The sequence below is a fragment of the Ascaphus truei genome, chromosome 4 (genome assembly GCF_040206685.1).
Source record: "Ascaphus truei isolate aAscTru1 chromosome 4, aAscTru1.hap1, whole genome shotgun sequence".
NCBI lineage: Eukaryota > Metazoa > Chordata > Amphibia > Anura > Ascaphidae > Ascaphus > Ascaphus truei.
Window position 1 is genome coordinate 329728518 of NC_134486.1, and position 19717 is coordinate 329748234.

Sequence of the window (19717 nt, forward strand, 5' to 3'; positions counted from 1 at the left end):
AAATTGAACAAATGATTCATCTGAGTGACTAAGGTATACATATGTTTAAATAGTATTTTAAAATGAATATGTAAACATGGTCACCTGATATTGGAAAGGATTGTGATTTTCCATAGCTCCTACATTTAGTGTCATGTCCCTGTGAGTTCAGTACGAGCTTGCACAGGCAGAGGTCACCTCTCTTTATCCCTACTGATCCTGACAATTACAGATTGTGCTAAGATTACGGGAAAACAATTGATTGATACGCAGCCCCATTCCTATTGCCAGTTAAAAGGGAGAATCTGGTGTATTTTCAAATGAAACCCAATCAGCTAATTATATGTGCTTATAATTGCATTGCTAAACTCTTTACAAACGTGGTGTGTCAGCTAAAGGGGTCCTTTATTGGACCATACCATACATAATAACTGTGCACAATAGACTATACAGTAGATAAATGTTTTTGTTTTGTCTTTTAGGTTCCATTCTGCTGCATTAGACGTTTATACAACATGACTTCCTTGGCAGGGTAATTACTGAGGATTCTGGTGTGCTTTGGCCCAACTGCATAAATTTCTCTTTCAAACTCTTATGACAAAAATGACATTACAAGGCCCTCATGTTTAAATTTAGTCTGTTGGCTGACTACAGCCAGGTATGAGAGCAATTGATTTCTGTTAATTTACTCAAAACCGGTTTTGAGCAACATTCATTAACTCAGTGCCTGAAGCCCTAATTACCTGCTATTAAAATGCTTTTAAAGATAACTGTTTAGCACTTGGCTCAGCTCTATTGAGTTATTTCTTTAATGTGCTACCAGAGTTGTCAATTAGTTGTACTAAGCAATGAGTTTCAGAGACTACACAAATGAGATGCAATCTTAAAAATTCTTTTTAGCACAATATTGCAATGCCCAATGCTAACTGATTGTAATATTACAACAGCTGGTGCTGATGACAAATTCAAATAAGGAATGCACAGCCTGAGTCTAAGGCCGGGGCGGGCAACTCCAGTCCTCAACGGGCCACCAACAGGTCAGGTTTTCGGGATATCCCTGCTTCAGCACATGGGGCTCAATCAGTGGGTCAGTTGAAGACTGCACCACCTGTGCTGAAGCAGGGATATCTTGAAAACCTGACCTGGTGGTGGCCCTTGAGGACTGGGGTTCCCCAACCCCCTGGTCAAACTGGAATCTATTAATTAAAGTGCAAAAATAAACTATTCGAGGAGTAAAGGGTGGCATCTCGCCTTATTCATTAAGGAGTTTCTGCACAATCAGACATGTTGCTTAAGTATCAGCTCCCTTTGGTGTGTTCAGATCCATGCCTAATTAAATGTAGTATGTAAATGAGCAAATCTCACAAAATTAGCTGTCTACAAGCTATTCAACAAAGGGCAAGATAGGAATTGACAGGTAAAAATCAAATATCTTTTTCACCAATCCCAAGCGGGCAAAATTGACAACTGGGCTACGCTAATCTTTCTCCATTTCCCCTTGTACGTGCCACAAGTTACTGTAGCTCATGTCGATGAGAGAGATCACTGCTAAGAGTATGGTTTTGTTGCCTGATTTTTCCCCCCAGTTGAATGAATTGGTCTCTAAATGGCTGGTGGTGAGCAGGTTCTGAACAAATACAATATACAGTGTTTTGCAGTAAATGTTTCCCCCCCAAAACAGATTACAGATTACATTGTTTTTTGCTTTTCTTCATTATCTCATAACATAAAACAGTTCAAAACCTAGACAGCTGCAAATTGGAAAAAACCTTTAATAGTAGATCCTATAACAAAAGACAGAAAGCCTCAGTGCTACTTCCAATATGACAAATGATATATATCATATATATGTGGCACTGCGGCTTTTTGTCTTTTGTTATATTACTTGAGGTCACAATCTCAGTTGTACTCCTTTTTGACACAAATACATTGTGGTGTGGTGGGTTTGGGTCCTGAGTGTACAGGGGCTGTGTGTGTTTGTAACAGCAGATCCTTTCTAAAAAAAAAAAAAATGAACAATTTTTAAAGAGCTTCATTTTTGGAATGTGTGGAAGAAAATCCCTGACTTTACATATCATTATATTTCAAAATATGTCCTGTTCTATCAATCCCATGGAAATTGTATTCATCAATAAATGACATTGCTAGTTTAAGTTACGTGTGATGCATAGAAATAGGGAAGTGTTAAGATTAGAGTGCTAACTGTAAGTCTGTGTAGCTAATCACGGGCTCAATCTTTAATATTTCTTTCCATCATTGCTTTGGACATTTTCAATGCAAATAAAGACAGAGATGTATGTAATAAGTTAGAGTAATTCTGACAGATGAATCAGTTAATAGCCACGGATAGGAGCTACATGAATAAGAGATGCAATCTTTGGTAGCACAAATTTTATATTCACATTTCACAGATGATTTTTCTTACCTTCAAAAATCCTTAATACTTCGTGTTTAATATATTTTTTCATCTCTTCAAATGAAATATTCTCTGTCTGAGGAGAGAGTTATTTTAGTTATTTGGGAAATTGAAACAAAAAGTAGAGTACACAACACAATAAATCTCTATATTACAGATGGCATGATATGATCTTTAAAAACTTGCCATTGCGTCAGTAAGACTCCAGGGGAGCTATTTCTCTCTCATTTTCAATGTGATGTGAAGCTGCTACCCAGTGCTGGAGAAGCATTCAGCTCCACTGAAATGAATAGAATTACAATCTTTTCCAGCACATGGAAGCAGTTTATCGGCATGCTGAATAAAGGCCTCAGAGTCCTCTGCTTGTCTCATCCTAGAGAGATGTCTCATACTCAATGAGTAAAGACACTGACTGGCACTGAGAGTTTGAAGCAGGGGAGCCTGGTTCAATTCCTGGTGTCGGCTCCTTGTGATCTTGGGCAAGTCACTTTATCTCCCTGTGCCTCAGGCACCAAAAACATAGATTGTAAGCTCCACGGGGCAGGGACCTGTGCCTGCAAAAATGCCTCTGTAAAGCGCACCGTAAAGCTAGCAGCGCTATACAAGAACATGCTGCTATTATTATTTATTATTATTGTCCAAATAATTGGCTCTACCTCCCAAGTGATGGCAGTGACATCATCAGATTAGAATTTCTGCTCCAGATGAATTAGGCAGTGCTTATAGTTACGGCGACGCAGATGCCACGCTGCGGTCGCCGAAAAAAATCAAATTGAATTGACTTCCAGCGATCCCGACCAAGCCGTCGCGTCGCTCCTACTATAAGCACACACAACGGATTCAATACATTTGTTTTGACGCGACGTCGTGTCGCCATCGCCGGGACTATAACCGCGGCATTAGATGCAACAAAATGATTCTGGCACACGCGGCAGGGTTTCCGCCGAGGCGTTCCCCCACTTGGAATATGGGAATAATGGCTGCATGTTCTTTCACATCAAAGGAAAACATTTGTTTACAGTATAGTGGGCTGCACTTTTATTCTTTAATACCATTATATTTTCTATATTGTTAATCTTTTGTTTATCATTCTATCAATTCTATTAATTGAATTTATTAAAAGAATCAATCCCCTCTACTCACCGCAAAAAACATCTTCGTTTCTTAACACTGAAGTCTTTTTGTGGCTGTATTTGGCAATGCTACTGTAGCTTTTTGAAGCCTCTAAAACCTCTGTAAAGGTTCTACAGTGTAAGATAATTTGCTAACACAGAAGGGCCTCACAGTTATATTAAAATGGTCGCTGCCATAACCCCACATTGAAAGAACAAAGGTTGCCATAGTAACAGCTCATGCCAGTGAATGAATCAACAGGCAAAACTTGGCCAATACTACAAGTTTATGAAAAACAGGTGAAGCAAAAAAGATCAACACAATATATAGTAACAGTTTTTGCAATGAGTTCAGTGTTGACTGCAGTAGGTTGTGTTCAGCAAAGAAGCATTTGCTAACCTTTTAAGTACGAGAGGGGATAAATGTGTTATTGGCCTCTCTGGCAGCAAAGGGTTAATTCAGATTGTAATTTATGGACAAGTGCGGATCAGGAATAGCTTCAGTAAAATACCAGTCTAACCAAAGTAAACCCCAAATACACTTTTGTTTTCTTTGTCTATGTAACAGTGTTTCCCCCACCCAGTGGGAGATCTGGCCATTACTGATTGTGTGGTGCATGATACCTGCTGGTAACAGGAGGGCTGAGCTGTCTGCCAGTGGTAGTGGGGACACAGGATCAGGTTTCTGGGGTACATTACCCACATAGATCTCTAGCAGTGCAGCGCCTCCATCTGCTGTAGGCTCCAGATAGGTGAAGATGATCTCCTACAGTAGAACTAATCACCTCTCCTCCCAGTAAGATCACACACTAGGCGGGAGTATAACAAACAGGAACGGTTTATTCTCTTGGTCTGTGCAGTACAGGAACAAGGCAGGTCTCTGCCCACTGCAGTCTCTGGGATGGTCAACTTGAGGATGGTCCCTGGACTACCACTAAAGGTCAGGGCCCCTGCAGCTGTCCTGGCTCTTCCCTGGCACTCTAGCAGGCAAGAGGTATAGGGTATCACTCACTCTCCCCCAAGTGGAAGAGGAACAGGGGAGGCCAAGCTCCAGGCAATCCTGTGTGATCCCTGCCTCCCTCAAGAGGGGAGAGGCACAACTAAATTTAGGGCGGCACTGCCCTTAAGTATAGCTAGGAGGAGGGCGCCAGGTCTGTCCCATGATTGGTCATGATCAGGCTTGATGTCACTGCCTCCCACTGTCACTCTAGTGCAGCATCAAGGAGGGGGAAAACCCCATGTTGACTACTGGCAGCCTGATTCTAGCAGGGCTTACTGCCAGGAGTAGGGCAGGTTTAACAGCCAAAGTGGCATGGCTACATCCTCCCTCTGGTGGAATCCCAACGACCCCGCTTGGGCCTTACATTTTCGGGTACCATCCTCTAGATGTGTATCCTGAAACATAACAAGAACATTGCACACAGAAATGATCAAATTTGATACACATGACAATACTCCTGCGAACACAGCACACACAGCTTTATAGTGAACAACTGCACTGACTGCTTAAACAGAACCCTGGGTCCCTCCCAACATGGAGAACCTCTCAATAATAATGATTGGGATCTGGCTTCCTAACTAAAGCCCCGGTAGTGTCTAGAACTATTACAGAGAACACTATCTTTGGGTGCCTTTCTGAAACATATTCAACTCTGTCCATATAAATGGACCTGCCATCTTTCCACACATCCCTAAGGTACCTCACCCTATCTTCTAGGTGATGGAATGTACTCCTGCTGTGCTACTTAATGTAATTCCAAACGACCTCCTCCAACCACTGTTCCCTATGCTCATTGATCTCTCTCATCAGAGGTTCTGGTAGATAAGGATACTCAAAGCCGTGCGAGTGCAGGTACCTTTGCCCTATGTGTCATTCTGCCCTGCTGATTTTGGTCAGCTGCTGTCCTTCAGCTCTACCTGGCAGTACCAAGAACAATGGTTCCTGCACCTGTGCGTCACAATATCTATGGGTTACCCACTTTGGCTGTACTATGCCTAGGCGAATATCCCGCTCTCTACATCTTAACACTTCTGCGGTTTCCTCGGGCCCAAATTTTCCTTCAGATCACCAGTGGTCTACAATGTCTCCTGCCTCCAACAGAAAACGAGTGCGATCCATATACGGAACATACCCTTGAAACTGAGGGGCCCACCAGGGAAGTTTGGGAGCTAACTCTGCAGTAGTAGACCCAGTACAGGAGCTGGCGGTGGAAAAACCAGACATATCTGATACCACAGACATTGCATACTGGCTAACCCCACTGGTTACACTGTACATATCCTCATTATCATCACCATTATCATAAGTCAACATTTTATTTCCCCAGATCCAATCCTTCCAATCTGTGGATGGGGCAAGAGTCTTAGCAGCCCGCCGGCTCCTCTTATTAGAGAAATACTCCCGGGCAGCTCGATCAGCTTCACCCAGTGGAGCACCATCCTGACAAAGGCCAATGGTTGCTCGCCTCGTAGCGGGTCTCGAAGAAGGCGTGGCACTGGTTGAGGGGTACAGGGTTTTACAGTCCTTAAAGTCTCGGTCACAGTCTTGTGTCTGCTACCCCCCCAGTCCGGATATCAGTGAAATGCTGACAATATGCGGTTCTACCTTGAGCTTTGGTATTGACCTGTGCTCTAACTGATAGTCCCGATACCTGTCCATTTCCGCAGGATCAGGGACGTAGTGTTATCCATAGTGGGCACGTCGTTACGAGTCAATCGCTCCCTTAAGGTCTGCATAAGGGCAGCTCCTTTTACTGAAAGGGTAGCAGTACTCACAGAGTGGACATAATCATCTTCTAATCCACCCCAGTGGTCGCTCGCGTACTGATGTCATCGTTGGAAGGACTTGCAGGATCCTGGTATAGATCCAGGTCCCGCACCGGAAGGGCATCGACATCCGGTGAAATCTTGGGTGTGTCTGCCTCATTGTCGGCCTCCGTGTGGAAGTCGTACCGGAAGGCACCTTCTCAATGGAAGTCTCCATTGGTTCCTTCTGGGAGTAAGGATCGGGCTTCTCACCACTCCGCCATTTCGCCAGAACTTGGGGACTCGATGGACGAAACGCTAGGCCTTTGACCGGGCTGCCGGGAAGCTTCACCATAGGGACGCTCATCCGCCGCTCAGGTCGCACCATTGCAGACATCTGAACCGGACTCCGCCATCAATCGGCATCGCAGGAATGGTCACCTTTCTCCTTCTCAGCTCCGGTAGACATACCCTGCAGCGGCCGGAACACCACTGAAGACCGTCAGCTGCTGACACAAGATTCCTCTGACGCAGGGACACCTCCGCAGGGGAGAGACACCGGATCATTTTCGAGTCATCAGCGGCATTCAGCAGGGCCTTTTCCGGCCCCTGTGCCTCTGAGGACAGCGGTATCTCATCACCCCAGGCAGTCACCGTACCCGGTAGGTCATCGTAGGCAAACTCCAGTTCTCTGACCGCCTCAAGCTCCGTTTCTGGAACGAGGTCATCTGGAACCCTCTTGGGCCTTGGTTCAGTGATCGGGGTACTCAACCCCCTGGACTCATCCACAGAGGCACTTGGGCCCCCCAGATCTTTTGAGGTAGTTGCTACCATCTCCCATGTGCGAGGGTCAATTGCATCCTTGGTGGAGAAGGCCGCAGGCCTTAGCAGATTGGGCTTCAGGTAGTTTGCCCCGCACCTCTTACAAGTAGCTCCCCAGACTAGGTCTCCGCCTGGGAATTCACACATAGGGCACAGGTACCGGAGGTATCTTTTCTCGTCCACCTTCACTACCAGGATTCCTCCCGGCAGTCGGTATGGAACCAACTCCAGATCACCATCCATTAGTCTCTTGAGAAATAGCAGAGGCAGGAGTGTTAGCAGATCAGCTCATCTCTCTCTCTGGGCTCCGAAGAACTGAGTGTGCGGTCGGATACATCTGGCACCTCCCTTTTCCTTCAAAGTCCTTAGGCATTGGTTGGCATCGGCCCCCTCCCTCTGGTGGAGATTAGAGGAGAGGCAACCGGTGATGGGGCGTGACCCTGACTCCTGACTGAGCCAGTCACTTCACTTGGGTTGGGTGGGGTCCTGGATTTCGTGCCAAACCCTTGCAGAACTTTGCAACAATTTTTCTTGCAATTCTTTTGCAGGCAACACTTGCGGCTCCCATTCTAGGCGGGACACGCCATTTTGACTGGCGAACTTCTGGTAGTGCGTTCCCTAGCACCATTTCACTTTCTTTGGAATACAGCACCACGTGTCCTACACAATTTTGCCAGGCACACGATCTCTGTAAATCCTTGCAGCACATACTGTAGATTAGCAGTCTACCGAGAGTAGGTTATACCCCAGGCTAGCAAAGCTCTTTCTTGATACACTGCACACGTTCACAGTCCATTGCAAGCACTCTGTGGTTCCACAGTCTGGCTATGGCTAGTAGTACTCTGGGCTTCTTCCAACTGAGGTGTCTAGGCACCTTGTACGTCAGGCACCCCTCCTAAGATACTCCCTATCAGTACCGGGCGCCGCCTCCTCTTGGCTGCCAGCATCACGGACCCCCTCCAGAGGCCCATGGGACAAAGTTAACCAGAGCACACCATTTGGCATCCCGACTACCCTTCTCTGGGTGACTTAGAACAGCTATAGCCTTTGTGTGTCCAGACCATTCACCCGATAGGGAAGTCTAAAGCATAGTCCTGTGATTGGGGAAAGGAGTTCCCCTAAACACTACACCTAGCCTCCCTCCTTAAGTTTCAGCACTTGCTCTGGAAGCGTACCTTATTACTTCCAGCGTTGCGTCGCTGAAAACCTGTCCTGTTGAGCAGTAAGTAATATAAATATAAATATAACGGTGTTTCCCCCACCCGGTGGGTGAATTGGCCATTACTGATTGTGTGGTGCATGATACCTGATGGTACCAGGAGGGCTGAGCTGTCCACCGGTGGTAGTGGGGACACAGGATCAGGTTTCTGGGGTACATTACCCACATGGTTCACTATTAGTGCATCACCTCCATCTGCTGTAGGCTCCAGATAGGTGAAGATGATCTCCTACAGTAGCACTAACACCTATCCCCCCAGTAAGGCTGAGTCCACTCTGCCGCTGAGCACGCTCATGCTTGGAGAGCGGTGATGTCACCAGCTCTCCAAGCATGAGCGATCGCTGTCCTGCAAATTTTTTAGAGCAGAAGTGGGGGGCGTGGCTATAAGGGGAGGGGGCGTGTCATTGGCTGAATAGGGGCTGTGTGTGTGTGTCTGTCCATTTTCTCTCTACCCCCTTCTCTCCTCTCTCCCTTCTCTCTCTCCCCCCATTGCTCTCTCTCTCTCCCCCCCCCATTGCTCTCTATCTCCCCCCCATTGCTCTCTCTCTCTCTCTCTCTCTCTCTCTCTCTCTCTCTCTCTCTCTCTCTCTCTCTCTCTATCTCTCTCTCTCTCTCCCCATTGTTCTCTCTCTCCCCCTTCCCACCTCTCTAGCCCCCTTCCCTCCTCTCTCTCCCCCTTCCCCCCTCTCTAGCCCCCTTCCCTCCTCTCTCCCCCTTCCCCCCTCTCTAGCCCCCTTCCCTCCTCTTTCTCCCCCTTCCCTCCTCTCTCTCCCTTTCCTCCTCTCGTTTCTCTCCCCCCTTGCTCTCCCTTCCCCTCTCTCCTTTCTCCCCCCCACTTATCTCCTTTCTCCCCCCTTCTCTCCATTTCCCCCCCCTTCTCTCCATTTCCCCCCCCTTCTCTCCTTTCTCCTCCCCCTTCTCTCCTTTCTCCCCCCCTTCTCTCCTTTCCCCCCCTTCTCTCCTTTCTCCCCCTCTCCTTTCTCCCCCACTTCTCTCCTTTCTCCCTTCTTATCTCCTTTCTCTCCCCACTTCGTTTTTCCCCCCACCACACCACTTTGTTTGCCCCCTCCACCACACCACTTTGTTCGCTCCCCCCACACCACACCACTTTGTTTGCTCCCCCCACACCACACCAGTCCGTTTTGCCCCCCCCCCCTCTCCCCCTTCCACTTCTCTCGGCTAGAAATCCCATGTCTGTGTTTGGTGTAGTGACAGGGCATTACAACACGCCCTCTCTCTTCCCATTGGTCAGAGCAGGGTCATGTGACCTTGCTCTGAGCCTGAAAGTATCTCTCCAGTGTCTCCTCAAGCACAAAGCTTGGGAGAGCGTGTGTGCACGCGCATGACGCCCACGCACAGCGCGAGCGTGAACGGGAGGATTCCCACTCACAGAGGTAAGCGCGCCAAGCGAGCTCAGCACCAGCGGGGACTCAGCCTAAGATCACACACTAGACGGGAGTATAACAAACAGGAACGGCTTATTCTCTTGGTCTGTGCAGTACAGGAACAAGGCAGGTCTCTGCCCACTGCAGTCTCTGGGATGGTTAACTTGAGGATGGTCCCTGGACTACCACTAAAGGTCAGGGCCCCTGCAGCTGTCCTGGCTCTTCCCTGGCCCTCTAGCAGGACCAGAGGTATAACATATCACTCACTCTCCCCCAGGGGAAGAGGAACAGGGGAGGCCAAGCTCCAGGCAATCCTGTGTGACCCCTGCCTCCCTCAAGAGGGGAGATGCACTACTAAATTTAGGGCGGCACTGCTCTTAAGTACAGCTAGGAGGAGGGCATCAGGTCTGTCCCATGATTGGTCATGCTCAGGTGTGATGTCACCGCCTCCCACTGTCACTTCAGTGCAGTATCAAGGAGGGGGAAAACCACATGTTGACCAGTGGCAGACGGATTCTAGCAGGGCTTACTGCCAGGAGTAGGGCAGGTTTAGTAGCCAAAGGTGGCATGGCTACATCTAGATAAAACATATATACAACCCATTTTTCCCCATCAGTCAAGTTTCAACTTTCTTCCAATTATTGATACTATATGCATTTTCTATGCTTGTAAATGATATATTTAATTACACTTTTTTATTGGAATATGATCTAAAGTGTTATTAGTAATGCTTTTTCTGTTTGCAATTGGCTCTTTGGGCCTCTAGTCTAAGATGCAACTAACATTTGTTTAAATGTATAACGTGCTTAAATGCAAAAGTACAGTATCTGAATACATACTGTACATGACAGGAAACTATAATATGTTTTGCATGCAGTACAAGTACGGTACAATAATAAAACTGGGAGGTTAAGTACATAGGTAATAATAAGAAAATACTAAGCAGGGACACTATGTCCTCCTCTGTAAGACGTAGGAAGGATTCAAAGGTGGAGAGATTATTTCTTCCATATATACTCAGAGGAACAAGTCGAGGGACGGAAAAAAACATTTGTGCTTGTTTATCCAGCATCTGGGGGTATTAGAGGGGCTTGTACACCTCTGTAGGAAGGGGAGCAAAGTAGTCTAGAAAAGAAGAGACTAGAGTTGTAAGAATTCACTGGATTGTCAGGATCAGTGGAAGAGCCTAGAGCAGAAAGTTTAGAATTCAAAGTAGATTGAGTACCGAGGTCCATAGATTGCAAGAGTAGCAAGGGGTTTAGGAGGCACAGCAGGAGGAGAGTGAGATATTTAAGATGAGATGATATATTGGTCAGAAAGTGGGAAAGAGGAAATAGAAATATCATTAAGGTAACAGTCTCTAGTGAAGACCATGTTCAAGTACTAGTCATCTTTGTGAAATCTGGAAGCAGTTCATTGCTGTAGATCAGAATTGGAAGTCAGAGAACGAAAGCGAGGGGCCCATGACAAAGAAGGAATATCAATATGACAATTAAAGTCTCTAAGGAGGAGAGTGGGAGAGCCAGAGAAAAGGACGAAATAGAGTCAATATTCATTTGAAAGAAAGCTAGAGGAAGATGATATAGAGGGAGGTGGTCAGTAAAAAGTTTAGTGGGGCAGTAGTCAAGTATGAGGCCCCATAATGACCAGGGCAAAATGAGTAGAAGATGCTGAAGTGGATGCCTCTTCCCCTGGGTTATCACAGGTAGAATTGTACCATTTGGGATGGCCCAGAGAGGGAGAGGTGAGGAAACATCTAGGCATAAATAATATATACAGAGGTCCCCAGCAGGCAAATAAAAAAAAACAGACAAAAATGTAAATTTGAAAAATTCAATGGTATATTGTAAAAAAAAATCTATAAAGTCAATCCAAGTACAGGCTTGGAGAGTACAACTCGTGGAACAAAAAAACACCAATGGAGGGAGTGGAGGGGAGGAGGGGAAACAAAGGGAAATGAGTATCACTGGATAATCATGGACACATGACACAAAGCTTGGCCCCCTGCAGACGCACTTACTAGTATTCCCTCCAACTGTCTCTGTACGTTCTCCCTACCTACCAATTAGATTGTAAGCTCCTCGGAGAAGGGACTCCTTCCTTAATGTTACTTTTACAGTATGTCTGAAGCACTTATTCCCATGATCTGTTATTTATATTTGTTATTTATATGACATGTATTACTACTGTGAAGCGCTATGTACATTTTATGGCGCTATACAAATAAAGACATACATACATACAAATGAAACAAAACAAAAACATATTATTATTGCCTCCTTTTGGGGGATATGATGTTCCTCCTTGCTCCTGTGCACCTTATAGTTTTTTCCTAAATTGGTGTCAGGAATCGGCGTTCTCCTCGCTCCCCACACAGAGCACTACCTCCCTGCAGGGAGCCCCTGGACACACAAAACAATCCTGCCTTACCGGCCTCCACGGCTCCTCGCCCCTGCCGCCGTCGCGGGATCACTCCCCTCGGCGATTCCTCTGTTCAGCGCCGGGAGCGCCCACGCCCTCCTGCACGCACACCTGCACCATCCACTGGCTCGGTTCACACGCGTATACGAGTTACGGAGCACGCTCAGTCTGCACACTCTTATTCCCGTCCCCCGGACCTTAGGCTCCGCCCCCGCACACTGCACGGGCATACTCAGGTTACTAACAAGACTCACCTGGCCTGTTATGCCTGCACCAATCTGCAGTGTCTCCCTGTAGCTCTTCCTGTCCCGCCTCCGTTCCTAATTGGACCTTCCTGCTTTATCTAGCTCCTCTCTGCTCTCAGTCTTTGCTCGACATAGTCTCTGTATGGAAGTACTTCTGGATTCTCTCAGTGTTTTCACAGGTTCTGACGCAGCTCGTACGACTACCCCCTCTGGCTCTCGATCTTGGCACTCCTTGGACAACGCTCACTCTGGTAACCCCTTGAACACGGCTTGGACTACGACTCTCCACTCTCTGACTTCGGCAAGGCATCATTCACTCTATCTCTACAACCAGTACCGGCAAGTATTGTCTACCTTACTACACCTGGCCTGGCAACGCTTCATACCACACTCCGGACACGCTCCCTTTGCTGTGGGTGCGTGTATTACCACTTCTCCCTTCACCTCAGGGGACCGGTCTGGTCTGCGGGCAGCACCGGCGTAACATTATGTCGAGCCCACAAGACGCAGACCAGACCGAACTTCAACAGTTTCTCTCCAATCTGCTTCAGCAAAACCAGGCCATGGCAGATCAAATTGTGGCACTTACACGCCAGGTCGCAGTACTCTCAGACAGGGTACCGACCGCGACCCCGCTAGATGTAAACCCCCACTCCGCAAGCACAGTTAGCAGCTCAGATGTAAGGATTCCTCCCCCCAAGCCTTATACAGGTGAACCGCAAGATTGTAGGGGTTTCCTAAACCAGTGTGAGGTGCAGTTTGAAATGGCCCCCCATCTCTACAATACTGATCGCAAGAAGGTAGCCTACATTTATAACCTCCTCACTGGCAGTGCCCTGGGTTGGGCTTCCCCGGTTTGGGAGCGACGTTCTGACCTTACCCAAGATTACCCGGCATTTAAAGCCGAGTTTCAACAAGTATTCGATTCTCCCGCTCGTCGGGAGATGGCATCTGTTTCTCTCCTCCAGATCACTCAGGGACGGCGAATGGTGACACAGTATGCTGTGGAATTCCGGACTCTAGCAGCCGAGACTAACTGGGGACAAGAGGCTCCCGTCTCCGTGTTCTGGCAAGGCCTGGCAGATCCCATCAAGGATGAACTCTCTCGCCAATCCAGGCCGGATCAATTGGAGGTCCTCATTGATTTGGCTGTCTGAGTGGATCAACGTATCCAGGTACGCCGCTCAGAGCGTCAGCGCATTCGCGTCCATAACTTTCAAGTTCCGTTCTCCAGTACTCCCAGCAACACTCCTGCTTCCCCAAGTGCTACCATACCTCTTCGTCCTGCACTGGAGTTGCCAGAGCCAATGCAATTGGGGGTACAACGCATCCGCACACCGATACGGCAGTTCCGCCACGCCGGGGGATTGTGTTTCTACTGCGGATCCATGGAACATCTGGTTCGGGAGTGTCCACTGTGTCCGGGAAACGGGAACACCCAGTGAGTACAGAGGGGCTCTCTCTGGGTGTAATGTCTCCACGTCCCCTTTCTAAAGGTGAACTCCCTAAGAAACTTACATTTCCAGTCTCCCTTTCAGGCGATAAGTTCAAGACTTCTACTGCCGCTTTCATTGACTCAGGAGCTGGAGGAAACTTCGTGGATCTTGAATTTGCCAGGTTAAACCGCATACCACTCGTGAGAAAGAAGGTTCCCATCGCACTCGTCGGTATCGATGGACGTCCTCTTACCCCGGCCCACATCTCCTTAGAGACGGCTCCCTTGCTTCTGTCCGCACAAGGAGATCTTAGTTCTCGATGCCATTCACGCTCCTGGGATACCCATCACCTTTGGTCTTCCTTGGCTACAGCTTAACAATCCTCTCATTGACTGGACTTCCTCTGCTCCCATTTCCTGGAGGCCGAGGTCAGGCGAGACTCATCAACTGCTGGCCAATACCTCTGTTCCCGAAGTTATTCTACCTTCCGTTTACCATCAATTCCGGGACGTTTTCAATAAGGTACAGTCAGACCTCTTACCGCCACACAGGACTTACGATTGTCCGATCGATCTAGTTCCAGGTTACTCCCTACCCAGGTCCAAGACCTACCCCTTGTCGTTACCAGAATCTCACGCTATGGATGAATATATCCAGGAGAATCTCAAGAAAGGCTTTATTCGTCACTCCAATTCCCCAGCAGGGGCTGGGTTTTTCTTCATCAAGAAAAAGGACGGGTCGTTGAGGCCTTGCATCGACTACAGGGGTTTAAACCACATCACTATTAAAAATCGTTACCCCCTTCCCCTTATTACGGAACTGTTCGATAAATTACAGGGGGCCAAGATTTTTTCCAAGTTGGATCTACGTGGTGCCTATAACCTAGTGCGCATCAGGAAGGGGGATGAATGGAAGACAGCCTTCAACACGCGTAGTGGACACTACGAATATCTGGTAATGCCTTTCGGCTTATGTAATGCTCCCGCTGTCTTCCAGGATTTTATCAACGACGTCTTTCGTAAGGTACTCAATATTTTTGTTATTGTATACTTGGATGATATCCTGATTTTTTCCAAAGATCTCCAGGACCATATACGCCACACCTCCTACGTCCTTTCCCGTCTCCGTGAACACCATTTGTACGCCAAACTGGAGAAGTGCACCTTTCATACGACCTCTACTCCGTTTCTGGGGTATATCATTTCCGATGAGGGGTTTATGATGGACTCCAGTAAACTTCAAGCAGTCACTGAATGGCCAAGACCCAACTCTCTCAAGGCCATACAATGGTTTTTAGGGTTCGCTAATTACTATCGTAAGTTTATACAGAGTTTTTCCACCATTGTGGCACCCCTCACTGCGCTCACCAAAAAAGGAGCTGATCCTTCTGCTTGGTCATCCGAGGCCATCTCCGCCTTCGAGACACTCAAGGAAAACTTTATATCCGCACCTATTCTCCGTCATCCCAACATCGAACTTCCCTTCGTCCTGGAGGTCGACGCATCTGATTGCGGCGCTGGTGCCGTTCTTTCCCAGAGACCCACGCCCCAAGATAAGTTACATCCCTGTGCATATTTTTCCAAGAAATTCTCGTCTGCCGAGAGGAACTATGACATGGGTAACAGGGAACTTCTGGCCGTGAAGATGGCTCTTCAAGAGTGGAGACACCTGCTAGAGGGGTCGAAAGAGCCGTTTACTATTCTCACGGACCACAAGAACCTTCTTTACATAGAGAACGCTCGACGCCTTGGTCCACGACAGGCTCGTTGGGCTCTTTTTTTTTCTCGATTCGATTTTCACCTTTCCTATATCCCCGGGACCAAGAACGTAAAGGCAGACGCACTCTCCCGAATACATTCTTCTGAAGAGAGGCCAGAGGAATCTTTGGAGACTATCCTTCAACAAGAGAGGATTCTCGACACTTCTTCTTTAAGAATCTTGACAAGATTTTGCACTCCCAGAGACGCATTCCCAAGGATTGGTCGTTCCCGACAACAAACTCTTTGTACCATCCAAATTTGTTCCAGAGGTCCTGTCTTGGGGTCACTCCTCTAAATCTGCAGGTCATCCAGGTTTTAAGAAGACTACTGATCTCATTCGTCGGAATTTCTGGTGACCAAGGATGTCTCAAGATATTCTGGAGTTTACCCGCGCATGCCCCACGTGCGCTCAAAGCAAGACTCTCCGTCAAAAGCCTCAGGGTTTTCTGTTACCCCTTCCAGTTCCTGACCGCCCCTGGTCCCACATTTCTATGGACTTCATCGTGAAGTTGCCCAGGTCCAGAGGAATGAACACTATCTTGGTGGTCGTGGACAGGTTCTCGAAGATGTCCCATTTCATTCCACTTAAAGGATTACCCACCTCCCCCGCCCTTGCTGATATCTTTACGGAGCAGATTTTCCGGATTCATGGGATCCCTTCGTCCATTGTTTCTGACAGAGGTTCTCAGTTCGTATCTAAATTTTGGAGAGCTTTCACGAAGAGATTGGGCATCTCTTCTTCTTTCTCTTCCGCCTATCATCCTCAGTCCAATGGACAAACGGAGAGAATCAATCAATCCCTGGAGAAGTACCTGAGATGTTTTATATCCGATTTCCAGGATGATTGGGCTCAACTCCTCTCTTGGGCAGAGTATGCCGTCAATTCTGCAAAAAACGAGTCCACCCGGGAGTCGCCCTTCTTTATAAATTATGGGTTCCACCCTCCCTGTCTTCCCATCCCCAACATTCCTTCTGGAGTACCAGCCGTAGATGAACGCATTTCTTCCCACCAAACCACATGGTCCAGGATTCAGTCTACCCTTCTCAACTCCTCCCGCAGATCGAAACTATAGGCCTATCGTCATCGTCGTTCGGCGCCCAGTTACAAACCAGGGGATTTGGTATGGCTATCCTCTAGGAATATCCACCTCAAGGTACCATCTCCTAAACTGGCACCTAAGTTCCTTGGTCCGTTCCCTATTTGTGAACAAATCAATCCCGTGGCATTACGGCTCCAACTACCACCCAGTATGAAGATTCCCAATGTCTTTCATGTGTCCCTCTTAAAACCATTTATCTCCAGTCACTTCTTTCCGGATCAGACTCGTAAACCGGATCCCATTACTGTACAAAATAACGAGGAATACGAAGTTCACTCTCTTTTGGATTCTCGCCTTTCCAGGGGTCAGCTCCAGTTCTTGGTGCAGTGGAAGGGCTTTGGCCCTGAAGAGAGATCCTGGGTACCTTCAAAGGACATTCATGCCCCGGCCCTTCTTAAGTCCTTCAGGAAAAAGTTTCCAGAGAAACTGTTCTTGGACCGTCCTGAGGCCGTTCCTGAAGAGGGGGGTACTGTCAGGAATCTGCGTTCTCCTCGCTCCCCACACAGAGCAATCCCTCCCCGCAGGGAGCCCCTGGACACACAAAACAATCCTGCCTTACCGGCCTCCACGGCTCCTCGCCCCTGCCGCTGTCGCGGAATCACTCCCCTCGGCGATTCCTCTGTTCAGCGCCGGGCACGCCCACGCCCTCCTACACGCACACCTGCACCATCCACTGGCTCGGTTCACACGCGTACACGAGTTACGGAGCACGCTCAGTCTGCACACTCTTATTCCCGTCCCCCGGACCTCAGGCTCTGCCCCCGCACACTGCACGGGCATACTCAGGTTGCTAACAAGACTCACCTGGCCTGTTATGCCTGCACCAATCTGCAGTGTCTCCCTGTAGCTCTTCCTGTCCCGCCTCCGTTCCTAATTGGACCTTCCTGCTTTATCTAGCTCCTCTCTGCTCTCAGTCTTTGCTCGACATAGTCTCTGTATGGAAGTTATTCTGGATTCTCTCAGTTTTTTCACAGGTTCTGACGCGGCTTGTACGACTACCCCCTCTGGCTCTCGATCTCGGCACTCCTTGGACGACGCTCACTCTGGTAACCCCTTGAACACGGCTTGGACTACGACCTATCTCCACTCTCCACTCCCTGACTTCGGCAAGGCATCATTCACTCTATCTCTACAACCGGTACCGGCAAGTATTGTCTACCTTACTACACCTGGCCTGGCAACGCTTCATACCACACTCCGGACACGCTCCCTTTGCTGCGGGTGCGTGTATTACCACTTCCCCCTTCAGCTCAGGGGACCGGTCTGGTCTGCGGGCAGCACCGGCGTAACAATTGGTCTTGTGGTGGAGTGCTACCTAGCGCACATACTTTTATCTCTGCATCAATAGGTTGGGAACTCCAGGAGGTCAAAGGACAGGCACCACATGGCCACGTGTCCTTGGCATGTGTAAAGGCAGACAGAGGGCCACCAAGGAAAGGGGCAAATGAGGGAACTTAGGGGTTAAAAGCACTGTGCAGAAAGTGGCAGCAGACCACACAAAGTGACCTGCTATGTTCCCTAGCAGTGCCTGGAAAAAATTGCCAGCATTTAGGAAGCCAAGGGAATGGTTAAGGAAAAGGAAGTACTGTAGATCCCGTATTAAAATTACTGATTACGCAGATATACTGTAGACTAGCGTAAATAGTATGCTAGCAGGCATACAATAGTTTACGAAAATACAAAGAATTTGTTAAGAAAATGGGCGAGGGCCTAGGCGAGTTGCAAGTTACAAAAGTTACCCAAGTCAACGCAACCCTTGCTAGGTTGCTAGCTGATCAGAATCTTGTCCCAGGTGGTATTGTTTTCTGTTAAGGTTTGGGTGGCAGTTATCTAATCTTTGTTTGTCTAATAAAGCTGTAACCTAATTTGTCCCATTAAAACCATGTTAGGCTCTGTTGTTATGGGGGGAACTGAGGTGTACACTGTACAGGGATCGTTGGCCTAAGCCACTTATACTTTTCAGATTGTATTCTGCATTATCTTACTCATGTTCAACTCCCTGTATATCTCCTTCACTACACTTGAAATAATCCAGGTTAAGAATAAACATACTGCCTCCCCTATTAGCTGCCTATATTTATACGAGTGGTAAGTCAGATGGTCAGACAAATTGGACAAAGTTTAGCTTAATTAGCACATCGCAGATCTTCCTGATTAAGTGACATGTCACAAAACGCGTAGGTGCATCTAGGGTTGCCTCTTGCAGGCTGCTTGTACGGCACCTACCGTATGTTTGAAGAAAAGTTCTCTACGTTTGTATCCATTACTCTGGAATAAATATGCTTGTTCGTGTTTTATTGATACTTTTTGAGCACGGGACCGAATACTCATCGAAGGTACCGAACTAGCTAGACCCTACCTTGTTTCTAACTGCAGATAATATTCCTCACCTCTCAGTTTAACAAGGGATGATACACGTTACAAACATGGAATAGTAATTATTGATGAAGAAACAGATCTTGTTCATCCCCACAACTTAAAAAAGGAGCATACAAGTTGCTAATATGGGATTGTAATTGTTTGATAAATAGACAATTAATTTGTACAAAGCAGTGAAAAAAACAAAGTTACAGCTATTGTATCTTGAAAGGAATATGACCTAAATAGTTATAAAATAATGAAAATGTTTTTTTCTTACATCGTGCTGCTTGATATTAGAATAGTACAAATACATTTTGTAGACAGGCTGTAATTAAGGAACTGAGGTATCTGTATTTAATGTACACCAATATTGCTACGTGTATAAGCACTGATTACAAAATTGGTAGCTAGCTAATGAAGGTACTGTATAATTCTTATTCTATTTTGCCTATTTTATACGATAAATATTTTTTCTTCTATGGAGTAACACGGCACTATCAGTTTCCTCTCTCACTCTTTACACTTGCCTGCATGTAATTAATATACTATATCACTATCTTCCTTTTGTGTTTTTGTTTTAATTAATATACTATTCTAAAAGAAAAACTATCCATTGTAACTGGAAACCATTTTACTGCTAAATATATGCAACTAAACAGAAACAAGTATCTACAGTAGAACATAAGATTGTTAAAAACTGGACAGCAAGGGTCCAA

General features: G+C 47.1%; 1 protein-coding gene across 3 annotated transcripts in view; it reads right to left on the minus strand.

The window, feature by feature from the left end:
- COL19A1 (collagen type XIX alpha 1 chain) overlaps nt 1-19717 on the minus strand; it is a 622544-nt gene that overhangs the window by 17488 nt on the left and 585339 nt on the right. For all 3 annotated transcript variants that reach the window (XM_075598080.1, XM_075598081.1, XM_075598082.1), the window contains exon 49: nt 2405-2471. In XM_075598080.1, the coding sequence (XP_075454195.1) occupies nt 2405-2471 (67 nt within the window). The remainder of the gene's footprint in view (nt 1-2404; nt 2472-19717) is intronic.